The sequence below is a fragment of the Semicossyphus pulcher genome, unplaced genomic scaffold (genome assembly GCF_022749685.1).
Source record: "Semicossyphus pulcher isolate SPU_LCO1_2020_fin unplaced genomic scaffold, fSemPul1.0.p SCAF_22, whole genome shotgun sequence".
Taxonomy (NCBI): domain Eukaryota; kingdom Metazoa; phylum Chordata; class Actinopteri; order Labriformes; family Labridae; genus Semicossyphus; species Semicossyphus pulcher.
The window spans coordinates 16,650,203-16,665,239 of NW_027211696.1; the positions used below are offsets into that span (position 1 = coordinate 16,650,203).

The following is a 15,037-nucleotide window of genomic DNA, read 5'->3' on the forward strand; positions in this document are numbered from 1 at the left end:
AAGTACTCATTATGCTCGGATTGAGATGTAGAGGCATCTGACCGCCCGACGGGAGGATAACACGCAGAGAAGTTAGCACGCGTGTCAATCAGTTAGCTTGCAGCTGAGAGAGCTTCCAGAGAGAGTTCATTAAAAAAAGGAAGAGAAGTGTTATCACCATGTCTGCACTGCACACACTGCAGAGTCTTTGTATCCTCCAGGCAGATAAAAAAAAGTGCAGGTAACTGCTCGGCAGCTTAGGTCATGGATGAATGTGCGTTAATGTGTGTGCTGGGAAGAGCAGTTTCACTAATAAGCACGGAGAAGGCGAGCCTCAATGGAAAAAGCAGCAACTTCCCATACTATTACATGCATGATTTAACATGCGTTAAGTAGCTAGAGTAAGACTTCAGGTTATATAGTGGACACGTCTGTTCTTTAAAAAAGCTTTTTAACCAGGTCACTGAACGCTGACTGGGCACTGCTGAGTGTGCATGGAAGTCTTAAGTAAAGGTTAATGCCTGGTGAGGCGTCCATTATCGTAAATGAATGGACAGTGGTCTCCACTGAGTTCATTATTTCCTGATAATTAACCCCAAGTGCATTATTAAGCTTATAGTATGGTTTATTGCCATAGACTAAAATAGAAGACCGTTAATTTTTGTTTTCATGTGTTTTGCAATCAAAATCGAACTTTTTCCACCAGCCTAACAAACACCTGAGGATGTGACTAATACCTGAAACGATCATTATCATCACATAAGCTGTTTACAAAATGGAAACTACACTTGTCCAGGAAATAGAACTAGTCTTAGATTAAGCTTTGCAACAAGGCTATTTCTAACCTGCTTAGCTCAAAGAACCACTTTGCTTAGCTATTAGCCTGAAAGCTAACTGTGTGCTAGCACGGTCCAAAATCATTAATATTGCATATTGTGTTGACATACAGTAATTATGATTTGACATTACGTTTGACAGACCGCTAGGATTGGCTCCAGCCCCCGGTAAAGATACCGCTATCTATAGATAATGGATGGTTGGACTATGTTTTACAACAGGACAAGCTAGCTATTCAGCCATGGGTAGCCACGACCAATTATAATATATGTTTAGTTCTGATTATTGTGTATTATTTTAACAAAACTTTACAATAGCGAAACAGCTTCGACTTTGATTCTAAAGACAGGTCAACCCTTTCATTTCTAATAGATCGTGTTCACTTTCATGGGCGATATGAGCAACTTTTCTTTGTTGTTTGTGATAGAAACCTGATTATCTGTCGCTTTCAGACTGCTGGATGGACGAAACAAGCAATTTAGATGAGTTAAAGAAAATTTTATTTTTTTATATACATTTGGGGGGGTATTTTAAGGTTGAAAACATGAACTGATAGTGTAAGTAATTGTAAGCTACATCCCTCTTTGTCAAATAAAAATAAATAAACATTAAAGTGCAAAACAAAAGACCATAACAAAATTTAAATCAAAAATCTAAGACACTCTCGCCTCATATGAAGATAAATTATGCCGTATTAATGTTACAAAACAATTATATCACTACAGAGATAAAACCAAACTGTTACATTGCTGACATCATTAATCTGAAATACCACCTTAAAGGCCTGATACAAAAACCCCACAGTGCTGCAGTCATCATGTAACATCTGCCCGGCAGCAGAGGACAGGAATTCAGTCTGTTTCTGAGAATGCAACACCACCTTCAATATCCTGCATGAGGGAATCAAGTGTTTATTGCCCGACAGGCAGTAACGCAACCCATGACACGGAAGGAGGGCCGGCTAATAACTCTAAACATTATACTGCTTTCCTGTTCTAACAATAAAGCACACATACATTGGTCTTCTTACATCCAGGACTGAAAAGAAGAGTCCAAGATATTCATGTGTCTTTACTGGGCAATTGATTATTTGGCTAATAAAGAAAACACTGCCAATCACAATTTCTTGAATTCTTCAGTCCAAAATCTTAAAGATCCCCTCCACTCAAAATTGTGTTTTTCATATGTTTATGTCCCTTATAATGTTCCATGTTTTTATCCATGCAATGTTTTGCACATTGTTAAACCGATGGTGGAGATCTCCCAGAATTCCCAGAAATCTGCTAGATTTTGTACGTAAGAAATGTGAAAGCCAATCACTGTCGAGGATGAAACAACACTGGCTAAGAAGCCTGAAATCTCCAGCTCAGATAAAAGCGAACTTGCCAGAGCGAGAGTTAGCATTAGCACAGTGAGTGTTTTCAGATAAAACATGGTAGAGTGTGCAGCTTTTGTACCCTGAAGCTTCCACTATCTATCAAAGCTACTTGCAAACACAGTAACATCGAAAGAAAATATTACTGTATGCTTTACAACCACTAACGCTGTGTAAGCCACTGCCAGTTTCAAGCTAACAAGCTAGCAAACAACATAAACAGAGACTCTTGCCACCCTGATGTCCACCAGTAGCAACACAGACTCTTTATCTGAGTGTGGGACTGACTGAGGCTTAAACATGTACTTTTTTCTGTGGGGAAAACCAAGTTAAACAAGATGTTAATCTTATCAGAGTACTTTTACATAGCTTAAAATGTGTCTAAAGGGGAACTTTGAATCACTCAGTTCATTATCATATAAGATCCAAGTCTTTACAATTAGTCAAATATGGCATTTTGGTGGTGGTACTTAAACAGTGAACCAATTACACTGTTAAACAGTTGCTGATTTTTTTCTATCACTCTTATCAACATTCACCTCTATCTGTGTCTTTCCAATCTACACTAATTTAAAAGAAATAAGGAAAAACATCTAATCTAAATGTTTTTTATTTCCTAAATGCTATGGCTAAAATAACATGTGCATGGTTGTATTTGCTCAATGTAAGACAGTAGACATTTAGCCAATTACAGAAAACATCTACAACCTGATGTTAGAACAGGTGTGCCATTTCAATATGTTCCATCATTTTTTTCAGTTGTTAATTCCAGTAAACATTAATTGCCAAGTAACCTCTGGTTGGTTAATTACGTCAGTCCGAGGTCTGCTATTTCTTGATAGCAGACTGTTGCTATGAAGAACAGACTGTTGCTAGGGATGCAGCTCTAATCACAGAATCTGTAGGACTAACTGTAATCATATCAATCCGCCGAATGAAGTCCGGTTAATTTGACGTTGGTTTGTTTACAGAAGGAAAAAAAGGAAGAGACATGCACAGCAGAGAGAAAGCAATAAAGGTTAAAAGATGTAAAAACTGGAGGCTACGACAGAGAGATCTACAAAACTACAGACAGCACATGAAGTAAACATTAAACAGAACACAGTACGGGATACGGCGGTGTTTAAAGATGGTGAACGGAAAAAAGAAAATGTCAACAGACTCTGACAGTGACGAGACAGAAAACCTCCATAAGTTGCTGCGCTGATTCCTGCGGTCCCGCTCACCGCGTCTTACTTCACCAACAGTGGAAATGTTTCCATTTAATGTGAGTGATAACAGCTCGGTTCGCTCATTTCAATAAGGCTACGGCGTTAACCGTTGCTATGGACGCAGCTCTCACTGTGAGTGTAACAGAGTATTTTTAAACAGAAAACAGAATAATTTTTAAATTAATAAAATAATTTCATAATTGATATGATGTGTGAAATGATTTGTCTCTTAAGTAAATATCAGTGTAACAAGCTGGATGATGTATAGTGATCAGGTTGTTATAGCGGAGGAAACTCATTCTGCTATAACAACCTGCTCACTATACATTATCCCCTATATATACTAGGCATGCACGATATCGGATTTTTTGCCGATATCACATATGCCGATAATTTCCAAACCTTTTAGCAGATTGCAGATTTCAATATATATATTAGGCACATGTTTTTTTCAAGTTTTGTTTTTTTATTATTTATTATTTTATTTTTTTCAAGTCTCCCCTGTAGTGGACTTGATATCACGCCTACTCTTATTGTAGTGGCCCACTGGCAGATGCAGAAATAACATAATACAGTTCTTTTTAAATGTACACATTCACTGGGCAATATAAGAGAAGTTGTTAAACTTAGGTCATGTACAAAATGCCATATTTGTTTGTAACATTTTCTTTTCTATTTTTAGGGAATCATCGAGCATCTAGGCATTATTAAAACATTTTATCGGTGGAAAATATCGGCAGACAAATGACATATCTGTCTGTCATTTTCGAGCCATAATCTGCAGATACTGATTACGTGCATCCCTAATATATACGCATTTGCTCTGTTACACAACATGTATGTGTGTGAGAAATTACGCTCAATAGCTCTCAGTGAGAAGACAAACGTATTTTCATTGGAAATAAATATTACACACACTTCTCAGGAGAGGGAACTAATGAAATACACGGCAGGCTGCAAAGAGGAACTACTTTTAAAAACAAACTTTTTCTCTTCACTTCTAAGAAGAACTAACAAAAAACAACTTTTACACAGCTTCAAACGTCACTGCTAAAGTGTATATAGTATATCATTACATAACGGTGTAAAATGTATCATTAGGTAGTGTGCTTTAAGAACGCTTGGTGACATAATTTCCACTAGCAACCGAGCAAACTGGAAAAAGTCAGGTAGAATTAAGAGCTGACACGACTCCTGTTCATGTCCAAAAGGTGCAGTGGAAAGAAGTGTGTCTGCAAACTCTCACTGAGGAATTTAGGAACATCTAAACAAGCCTTTTTTCCCTCCAGACAGGCTGTGAACGCCGGCCTGGTGCAGCCTGCAGACCCACAGAGCGAGCAGACAGCCGGATGACATCAGAGCGTCTGCCCTGGGTCATGTGACCGGGGAGGTCTGGGAGCGGTGCACTGAGCTGTCACATCAGAGCAACAACAGAAACACACACACAGCGTGTGTAGTACGTGGTGAGCACACACGGGTTGGGCTTTGTTTGCAGTATAAACATTAAGGTAGAAGAACTTGACCATCGCTGAATGGTTAGAGGTGTGGATGTCTACTGGTTAAACCCCAGAACAGGTTAGCTTATCATGAGTTATGCTACCTCTAAACACAGCTTACACATGGGAGTTTAAAGGATCTGGCACACATGCAAAAGCAAAAGGCAGCAACCACCATGATGCAGGATGACTGGTTCAAGTAAAACCAAAGTCAATGTTGACCACAACCTTCTGACCCCGAGGGAACAGTACAAAAAAATGAGTGATTCTCATGGCTCTTTGGACTCACAACTCAATCCTTTTGCAAAAACACAGCAAGAGCGTCTCTAAAAACAAAGACAGAAAGCAACATGGCCGCTTGATTTTAAGGAAATGCGTAACCGATGTCCATTTCTCCCTCTTACTTCAGTTTTCGCTGCTTTATTGCGACACGTCATGTCTTACGATAACTTGTGGGAGTGTGACTTTAAATATTGCACACTGCAAGTTGTGTGAGAACCTATGAGACCACACACACACAGATTCAATGCATACACCAGGGAGAAGAATGGCATCCCGGGGCTGTTGGCTGTATCAACACTGTTTGCTTATCACACTGCCATCTCATTTTCCCATGACATGCTGGAGGCTAACAGGCTCCACATGAAATATATAGGCTCAGCATAGTTGTAGAGCCAAAATTATATCATTAAGCCAACTACTACAATATTTATAACTAGACCACGGGAAGAAGTTAAGTCATACAGTTTCCTTGGGCTCCTCAAACCGTGCCAAAAAGTCTGAAAAAGCTGCACAGGTTAAAACAGGCATTAAGTTGTTCCTTCTCATCAAACCGGTTTGATCAAAAATATGAGACCAAAAAAAGTTTGATTGAGATACTCAAGTAAAACAAATATTTTCCCAGCCCTACCAACAACCTCAGGCCTTTGTAAACCTGACCAGGGATTGACGGCTGGCCCTGTGACCACAAAAAGTTACTCTGTGGCCGCCAATTATAACATGTATGTGGCCAACTGTGGCCACCAACTTATTAGCCCCTTTTACACTGCCAGTTCAAGGTGGGATTATTACGTCTGTGTCATGTTCTGTGAAACGCACGGAGGTGGAATGGTGGAGCGAAGTCTCTCCGCCCCTGAGCCGGCATCAGTAGTAGGCGAAACGGCGTCTGTGTGAACAGCGGAGACGGCAGGGCGGAACAGTGCCGTGTGTGAATGTGAAGCACGCACTGTTTGTTTACACCTCGTGCATGTTTTGCTTCCGCAATGCTGGAACACTATTTAAAAACATGCTGGCTTCACGCCGGCATTGCTTGATTCCAATGTAAAATGATAAAGGCGGCATGATGGCGGAGTTTGTTAGGACGCTGAGGCTGAACAGCAGTGTAAAAAGGGCTACTGAAAGTGTTTGCCAATGCATCCCTACAGTTCCACTAACATCACGCTAACGTTAGCGAAAGCCAATGATACCAACCTCGAACTGTATTGAACTCCAGCAGTGAAAAGCCTTGAGCATTTATGTTCCTTTTAGGCTTTCATTGAAAAAGACAGATATGCTCTTCTTTGCTATTAATTAGCTCCTGCTACAGCTAGCGCTACAGCTGAACCTGACACTTGCACTTTCAGGTTTCTTGTCATCTATTTTCTCCCTTGCACTCTGTGTTGTCCGAAAGTTTCTCATAAATTGATTGTGTTTAAAGGGAATGTTGCAAAAAGGCAATAAACTGAACAAAGAAGTTATTTTCATTCGGTCTCTTTATTTTCAAAGTGCCTCAGTTCAAGAATTGTGTGTTAAGTTGCAAATTGTCTGTTTTGTTTTTTATATACGTTTACATTTGGGGCCACCGTAAATGTACTATGGCCGCCAGATGTAGGAGCTTGGTGGCCATTTGGCCTCGTTCCTAAATAGCATCTATAACGTCTGACAGACTAATCCACTGGCTGAGACATTTCTGCACATGTGGGGACAGTCCCATTCATGTATTCATTGATAGGCCACAGTGAACTTTCTAACTCATGCCCACACTCAGAAAAAGGGAAATGGACTTTTAATGTGAAACTAAATCTAGTGCGTGGAAATGTTGCAGCCAGAGTGCAGAGAAAAAAAACATGGCAGTACCATGTCTGGCTCCTAATTCCTAAAGAACTTGTTTATTCAGCTGAGGAGGACATGTTGCCTGCATCAGAGATTCAAGCCAAGATTACATACAAGGAAAAGAATGAACTTAAATGCCTCGACAAAGAGACGAGAGTGAAATAGCACAGGAATGGATAGAGGCAGGTGTATTATATAAGAGAGAGAGATTAAAATCTGTGTTTGTGTCTGCCTGAGGTGATGATTTGTAGTCAAGTCAAAGGGAAAATGGATGCATACTCTAATGCCAAGAGTGTGTATGTGTGTGTGTCCTGCATGTTAAACACACAGCTGATCTTTGCCATCACTGGATTCTCTTGTGGCTCGCGGCGGGGCACAAAGGGCAGATTGAAGAATCAGGAGTGTCCCGGCTCTCCTCTTTCCCATTTAGTTAATGATGGAGTCTCTGTCAGAAAAGGGCTTTTTAGGGCGACAGTACTGCACTTTGATTATTTCAGACCTTTAGCTTAATGTGGTTCCCAGCGACTTAGTTAATTTTGCGAGCTCCAATAGCCTTCACCACCTGGAGCTGAGGTCAACTGAGGCCAGAAAGAAGAGCTGTATTTCCCACACTAGGGAAGACCAATACACAGCAATACTGCAAAAGCCAACACACACACACACACACACGTTTTTGTTTGGACCTATGATAACAAAAACAATACCATCCGAAAAGATATGTGTTGCTGTAACTTGAATTGTTACCTTAACACTATATTCTGACGAACTTTAAGCACACATGATCATTAAAAAATAAAAAAGTAAAGTAATAACATGCTTATTAGCATACATCTCCGATTTAAGTTTGTATTTATTCCAAAACCACTTGTTCTCAATGGAAAAACAGGTGGCCAACCAAGAAGATAAGAGCATTTATAACCGTTCAGATGACCCATATTTGCTGCAGTGGTAATAATTCAAAACATAGCTTAGCAAAGTCGAATGAAGTTATGGCCAAGGTTGCTTTCAGTTTTAATCACACTGTCTTTCTTGCTGTAGTCTTACGTAAAAAGCTATAAAAGGTCGTCAAGTAAGACTTCAGGATGGCACTATCAGCAAAAAGACAGGCTTTTACTTTTCAACCTGCTATAACATAGCCACGTCAAATCGGAAGAGAATGACCTTTTGGCAGGAAATAAACAAGAGTATAAAGAGTGCAATAGTACACGTAATACTGAGCAAGCTGTATAAATATTTGACGTAATTGTCCGATACAATTAGAGGACGATTTTCCTGTTTTTAAAGCTGTTCTGTAACTTACTAAACATCTGGCCTCTCACTGAAACTTTGTGACGGAAGAGAATGACGCGTCCGGCCAAAGGCTGTGATTGACAGCTGAAGCGTCCAATGGCATTCAAGGAGCTGACCATAAACATTCCAAGCAGCACTGAGAGGGCCAATTACTGAATGTCGGGGTGGGTTCTTGGAGGTTTCAAGTTAGAATGGTTCACAGAGGCCCAAACCCCGGGGTGGCAAAATAATAATCGCCGAGGAAAATTAACGATGGCCGGGGGGCTTCTGACCAGTAAGTCTGGCAGCACCGGACTTCCACACTAAAGCGACAGCAAGCATGTGAACCAGACGGCTATCTTTGTAACGTAAATAACACTTATATCCTGGCTGACATAAACGAGAAAGGGAGGGCACACAGCAGTAGAATAATAAGGAATAGCACCGGTGTAAACATCGTGAATAAAAGGCACAACCTACCCAGAAATTCTCTAGGAAGTAGGGCGTTATCATCTTGTTTTATTCCTCTTCGCCGCAACTCTTGAATTTGTTGTACAGCAACTTTTATCGCGTAAATCATCCACCGTCCTCCCCCCGTTTCTGTTGTATCTGCCTTTCCCCGTTTTCCTCCTCTCCCCTTTCTTCTCCCTCCCCACCTTCAGACTCCACCTCCACTCCGCTGTGCCGAGTCTCTCTCCGCAATGGTTTCTTTCCGCAGAAAGTCAGACTTTAGGTGGACGAAACAGCGCCATCAATGGCGGATGTTACCATCAAAATGGGTAAAATGTTGCATTCACGTGCACTCTGTAAACCTCTGAACTCGTGTGGATTGAAAACGTTGCAGCTGCAGATAGAGGAAGGTAAAAATTCAAAAAAAAAAAAACAAGACTACACAATATCAGTAAATAAAATCATATACATACATTCGTCTAAACATACTTTATGATTCGGAAAAATCAGGTTTATTTCATGCAGGTGCTTATTAATAAGTCTGTTAACAGCTTTTGTTCATCATGCCTGCTATTAGAGCAGCATATACTATACCAATCAACCTTGCATTAATGTCCAAAGACTTGTATTGACAAATAGATGCTTTTTACCTTCATATGTATGAGCTATGTCACCCATGGAAACTGTAGATTTGTACTTTTAATAACAGTAAATTATATACTAGGGATAGACCGATTATCGCCGCCGATATTCAGCATTTTGACTCATATCGGCATCGGCCTTTTTTTAATCCCACGGCCGATAAGATATCAATTTAAAACTGGGTTATTTTGGCTCTGATGCATATGCTCAAAGGCATTTAAACAAAGTTAAGTGTTGGAGTTTGTATTATTCAAAATTTTGACGCCAATATTTTCACTTTTACTGCAAATGAATATCTGCGTCCAATATCGGTTATCGGCCTCCTTGACTACTAATAATCGGTATCGGCCCTGAAAAAAACATATCGGTCTATCTCTATTATATACATATATTATAGTGTTGTTTGTCTGATACTTGCCATTTATCTCAGGAAAAATAGTACTTAAAAACTAAACTCTGCTTTTTCTAGAGATATTTCATGTGACTGGGGGACACAGATTAATCTTGCAGTTGCCTTTCAATTTGAAAAGATCAACCCAATTCATTGTGTTCGGTCCATTTTGAACATTGTGTATATCATCACCTTGCTGCAAGCTTTTTTTTAATCCTTACAAAGAACTTGAATCCCAGTGGACATAAATCATTGTATCCAAGTTAAATGCAGATGTGGTACTCAACATCCAAGTTTCGACCTGCTTCATGTTTTGTTTTCATGTCATACTGAATAACTTCAGCAGGAAAAATACTTAACAGCAGAAAATACAAGACAAAGGCAGATAATAATGTAAACAATTTATTGGAACAATGTACAGATTCAAGCAATGGTAACCAGTCACATCCACTATATCATCTTACAAATATTACAAAATTACTACAGTACAATATAGATTCTTTGCATGATCCAAAATATTTGGTGGCCCCAAAAGTATTACTTTTTTTAAAATTCAGCAGCTTATTAAAAAAAAAATCAAAATCAAACCATGTCTATCAAAATGATGTTTCTGCTTTTATTAGCAAAAAAGATGAAGGCAGATCGTCTAATCAAGTTTGAAGGCTAAATGAGAATACAGGAGTTCTTTGACTAGACATTCCTTAATATTGGTGGGTGCTTTATAAAATACAAATCGTCAATAAAGCTTCATAGAAAGTCAAAGTTATACTTGCAAACATTATGTTTGTAACAATATGTTTATAGGTTGTCAGCCTACTTCTTTGCGTTTACATTATGATTACCTGTTTTCTTTAGATACAGAATACTGTATATCTATTGCAAAACGCCAACAAAGTATTTGCTCTCAAGGCAATATGTGCACTTTACACTAAATATTTACTGTAGTCTGATAACAATCAGTTTGACAAAAAAAAGCACAAATTATGTGCAAATTACCATTTTATTCCTCCCCCTGCCTAACGACATTTAAGTCAATTAACACCCATGGTTATCCATCTCTAACATGAAGGGCGACACTAATCTTTAGTTGTTGAGAGGAGATGCATAAAAGGCGTACACATTGGGGGGAAATGATAAACGAATAACACTGAACACAGACAACCTGAGGTCAACACATAGAAAACACATATTCAAGTAGTGAAACACAACCACAATGTATAGCAGCAGTCGAGTCAGAAATACAGCACAGTAATGGTGGGGGATTGCCTGTGTACACGCACACACATACACACCCCCATCAGGCCGCGATTCCTCCATTTTTTTGCATGCCAAACAGCTGGAATGTGACAAGACAAAATCACTTCAAAACACATAAATGATGTGGCACATACAAGTACTTGCCTCTGTATTCCATGATGCATTATGTCCTGTAATGACCAGTTTACTTCATTAAAGTTAGACCAGTTATATATATATATATATATTATATTGTGAAAGTTTATCTAAGACACTAAACTGCATTACAATCTAATAACCCCGTACTTATTGCATTAGGTCAATACATTTTAGCAGCATACTCCGCATTAAAACTAAGGTCATATTCTTAAGGGTTTGGCTACATCTTTAATTCAAGCACTTGCTATTTTAAATTTTAAGTGCATTTAATGTGCATCACAAAGGGTTAAAATACTGCAGTTATTACTCTGGCCAGCAGAGGAAAAAAAATTACTGGCAGGGGTTAAAAAAAACAAAACAAATCAAACTAAATCTCTCCAACCCATCATGGAATACATTCAGGCTTATCTGTAACTTAAACGCTTACACACGTTATAAAATAGAACAGCGCAAACACAACCAGAGACGATAACATTGTTGTAGTTTCACAGTATTTAAAAACTATACATCCAGCTATGGGGGGTAAAAGTTTAGGGAGGACACTCCAGCGACAAAAATGTGACGTTATAAAAGTCCCAGTGTTGCAATACATAAACGGTTACTATTTAAACCTTTGAATTAAAGCGCCCCTCCCTCCCCCTTACACACTATATGTTGGGGTGTGAGGGGCCACCAACATGCAAGAGATGAAAGCATCCAAGTACCCCACAAAAACACAACCACCCAAAACATTATACAGTCATCCTCCAGATCATGCTTTTAGCACAAGAAGCCAAACACCCTAGAAAAAGAACTACATATTTGACATTCATTCGATGGACTGCGTGGTTCTGACAGCCAAAAAGTCACAGAAATCACTAAGACAGGATTTGTGTCAACCTGGTGCTCCTCCTTCATCCCTCCTTCAGACAATATAAAGGATTGTAAGCATTTAAAGCTTTGCAATGCTTGCTCATGAATGTCCAGGACACATTCACACCACAAGACCGCACTCCGACGTTACATCACAGCCCAAGATTTTACACGTTTCCTTAATTTTGGTGTGTAAACCCCAGTCATGCTACATTACAGCTGATGGCTGTAACTCTCTGGTAGAGGAAACAAATAAAAACAACTGTAAATAGATAAATTACAAGGTCAAAGAAGAACCTTATCACAGGGCCGGTGACGGCTGTCGAACGCAACACACATCACTAATGTTCCACAGCTTTTCACAATGATACAAGCATGCTACCTATTCCCAGAGAAGCTGCTCTTTAAAGAAAGTCTTGTGCTCTTTAGTGACAGAATTAACAGCCTTTGCCCTGCTAAAGAATAGGATCACTGAAAAAAAACTACATAATGATAACTTATTGATATGCAGCATTATTAAACGATACCTCCATCATGCACTCTTAGCATCCACTGCCTTTCCTTCATTTTAAGCTATTTAGAGAACGAATCTCTTGATGAACCTTCAACTTTACTCCATTTTTTAAGTCTTCTACTTCACCGGCAGCATTCAGTCCTGTTTAGAACTACCGCATGCTATGACATATGATTATAAACTCGCTCCTGTAACCCATTTTCTGCCCTCTCCTTTCAAGGTGCAAACTCCTCTTCTAACCAAAGAGCAAATGCTTTACAGAGTTTTGCAGCCTTCTTTCCGTGTTTGCTTTCATTTCTTTCAGTCGCTCAGGTAACAGAGAAAAAAAAGATGTTTGTGGGGAATAAATGGAAAGAAAAAAGGAGATAAAGTTCATTATTTCTGACCGAGATGTGATAACATGAATTTTCCTCCCATGATAAGGTTGTTCTGCCAGTCCCTTTCCCCCCCACCTTGCCTGTGCATGGGGGCACTGAGCACTGCAGCGACCACCTCCCTCCCACCCCGTCCGTCAGGTCGAGGAGGAGTCCGCACCCCTTCCCTCCCCCTCAGCAGGCAGACCCTTCCCCCCGATAAAGGGTAACATGTTCCCTGGGTAAAAGAGGTTCCCTATGTTGTCTCCCATAGTGAATGACCTGTGCGGACAAAGAGAGAACTCGTTAGAATTAGAGGTTCAAGAAGATATTTATACACTTTTGAATTGATAGTTTACATGCAAAGATTATTTTTAATCTTTGCTTAAACTGCACAAAAAGTAGTGTTATTATTTGGAATATTACAGGGGCTGTATTTGCATTTAAAAATGTGCATAAAAAAAGAAGAGCTTGACCGATATGGATTTTTTGAGGCCGATACTGATACCAATATCGGAAGGTAAAAATTCAACAATTACCGATACTGTGGCTGATATAGTCAATTTTTTAAACTAAATAGAAAAGATTATTATTATTTCAAGATTATTTGTGCCTTTGCTTGTAGGACGAGTTTAGATATACAGAATTAAAAGAACAACTGTAAAAACAAATTAGGATTTGAAAGTGGCTGGCGCATTTCTTAACTTCTTTTCACTGCTGTTCGATATTATCATATTGTCTTCTTCTTCTTCTTCTTCTCTGATCCTTCCTCTCCAGCCAATTTATTTCTGTTTACGTAACCCTGCTTCATGTCATAAGCGGCATTGCAAGGAGTCGTGAAGTAGTGACGCGGTAAGTCAAAATCGCAGGGAAATCTGTTTATGTTTGTAAATTAAAATACCGATATTTGGCGCCAGCCTGTTGATAATTGTACTTTGTCCCACGTCTAGCGGTGACAACACTTCCAAATCACCCCAATTGTTGTTTCGGTTATGAAATATTTTTTTATATCAGCAATTACTGGTCTATATACACAAATACTGATATGTCTTTGATAGGCCCATATCGGCTCGATATCAGTCTACAGAAATATCGGTCAGGTTGTAAAAAATAGAAAACTTTTTACTCAGATTTAATGCGTATGATAGATTTTTCTTTATACTACAACAATTCTCAATATATTGCCTTGCTAACAGTATCACAATATTTTGCAATATATTGAATCATAAGCCTGTATCATGATATGTACCCATTAACAGTCCTAATAAAAATGAAATAAAATCCTACAATTATTTAATATCCAATACTGAAATCAGCCTGTTTTTTTTATAACAGTAAATTATATCAGAGGGAAACTGACCCCAGTGATGAGGCACCCTGCCGTGGGAACAGTTACACCCCGTAAAAGGTTGCCAGCCGTTCCTTCAGTGGCAAGGGGAACTGATCTGAGAAGCGCCTCCAGTTCTCCTCACCCACCTGGTTCTTAAACCCGTGGAGGATCTGAAATTAAACACCGGGAGAAGTTCAGACCGAGTTATGAGTGTGCCGCTCTTAAAATAGATCCTGTGCATGACATTCGTGTTAACTGTAGACACTGCCATTCTGGCATTTGGCCACTGGGGGGCAGACAGAGTTACTGAGAGAGTGAATACAGTTTCAACAATCAGACTTTTTAGTGATATAATCCAGTAAATGTGACCTTTTTGTGTATTTTAACACCAATTTTCAGCTTTTACCTTGTAGAACATGTCTCTTAGATCATCCTTTGGATTTACCCAGGAGGCCACTGCGTCACAGAAGAATATAAAATCCTGTTCCAGAGAAGAAGAGGTGAGACAACACGTCAACTGGTAATAGACACCACAAGGAGCACGCTACCGTCAAGTGTTCGTCTCTCACCTGCACTACTCCTCCTGGATTTACACTGATCATAGTGCAAATTCCTCTGAATGCAGAGTCTTTCTCCTCGTTGTCTCTAATATTTCGTAGAGAGGTGCACCTGACGACAGGGACGACCACATTTAATACCAGACATATCGAATAAAACTCCTCAAGCACGAATTTCAGTATCTACTAACATCTAATCTGTGAAAATCCTTAATAAAAATGTCATGTTTAGGTGTTTTCTTATCAGTTCAAACATATTTCTATATGTATACCTCTATGTGCCCTATCACAACCT

The 15,037-nt window shown here is 39.3% G+C and overlaps 2 protein-coding genes across 2 annotated transcripts in view; both read right to left on the reverse strand.

Annotated features, from left to right (window-relative positions):
* Positions 1-8,922, reverse strand: part of fcho2 (FCH and mu domain containing endocytic adaptor 2) — a 40,527-nt gene extending 31,605 nt beyond the window's left edge. Inside the window, exon 1 of the mRNA XM_069673880.1 lies at positions 8,739-8,922. Within this exon, the coding sequence (XP_069529981.1) occupies positions 8,739-8,771 (33 nt within the window). The 5' untranslated portion in view covers positions 8,772-8,922. The remainder of the gene's footprint in view (positions 1-8,738) is intronic.
* Positions 8,923-11,320: 2,398 nt separating this feature from the next.
* The window catches only part of tnpo1 (transportin 1), a 30,492-nt gene continuing 26,775 nt past the window's right edge, over positions 11,321-15,037 (reverse strand). The window contains exons 22-25 of the mRNA XM_069673716.1: positions 14,755-14,854; positions 14,592-14,666; positions 14,216-14,355; positions 11,321-13,137 (exon numbers count right to left, since the gene is read on the reverse strand). Coding sequence (XP_069529817.1) covers positions 14,248-14,355; positions 14,592-14,666; positions 14,755-14,854 — 283 coding nt within the window. The 3' untranslated portion in view covers positions 11,321-13,137; positions 14,216-14,247. The remainder of the gene's footprint in view (positions 13,138-14,215; positions 14,356-14,591; positions 14,667-14,754; positions 14,855-15,037) is intronic.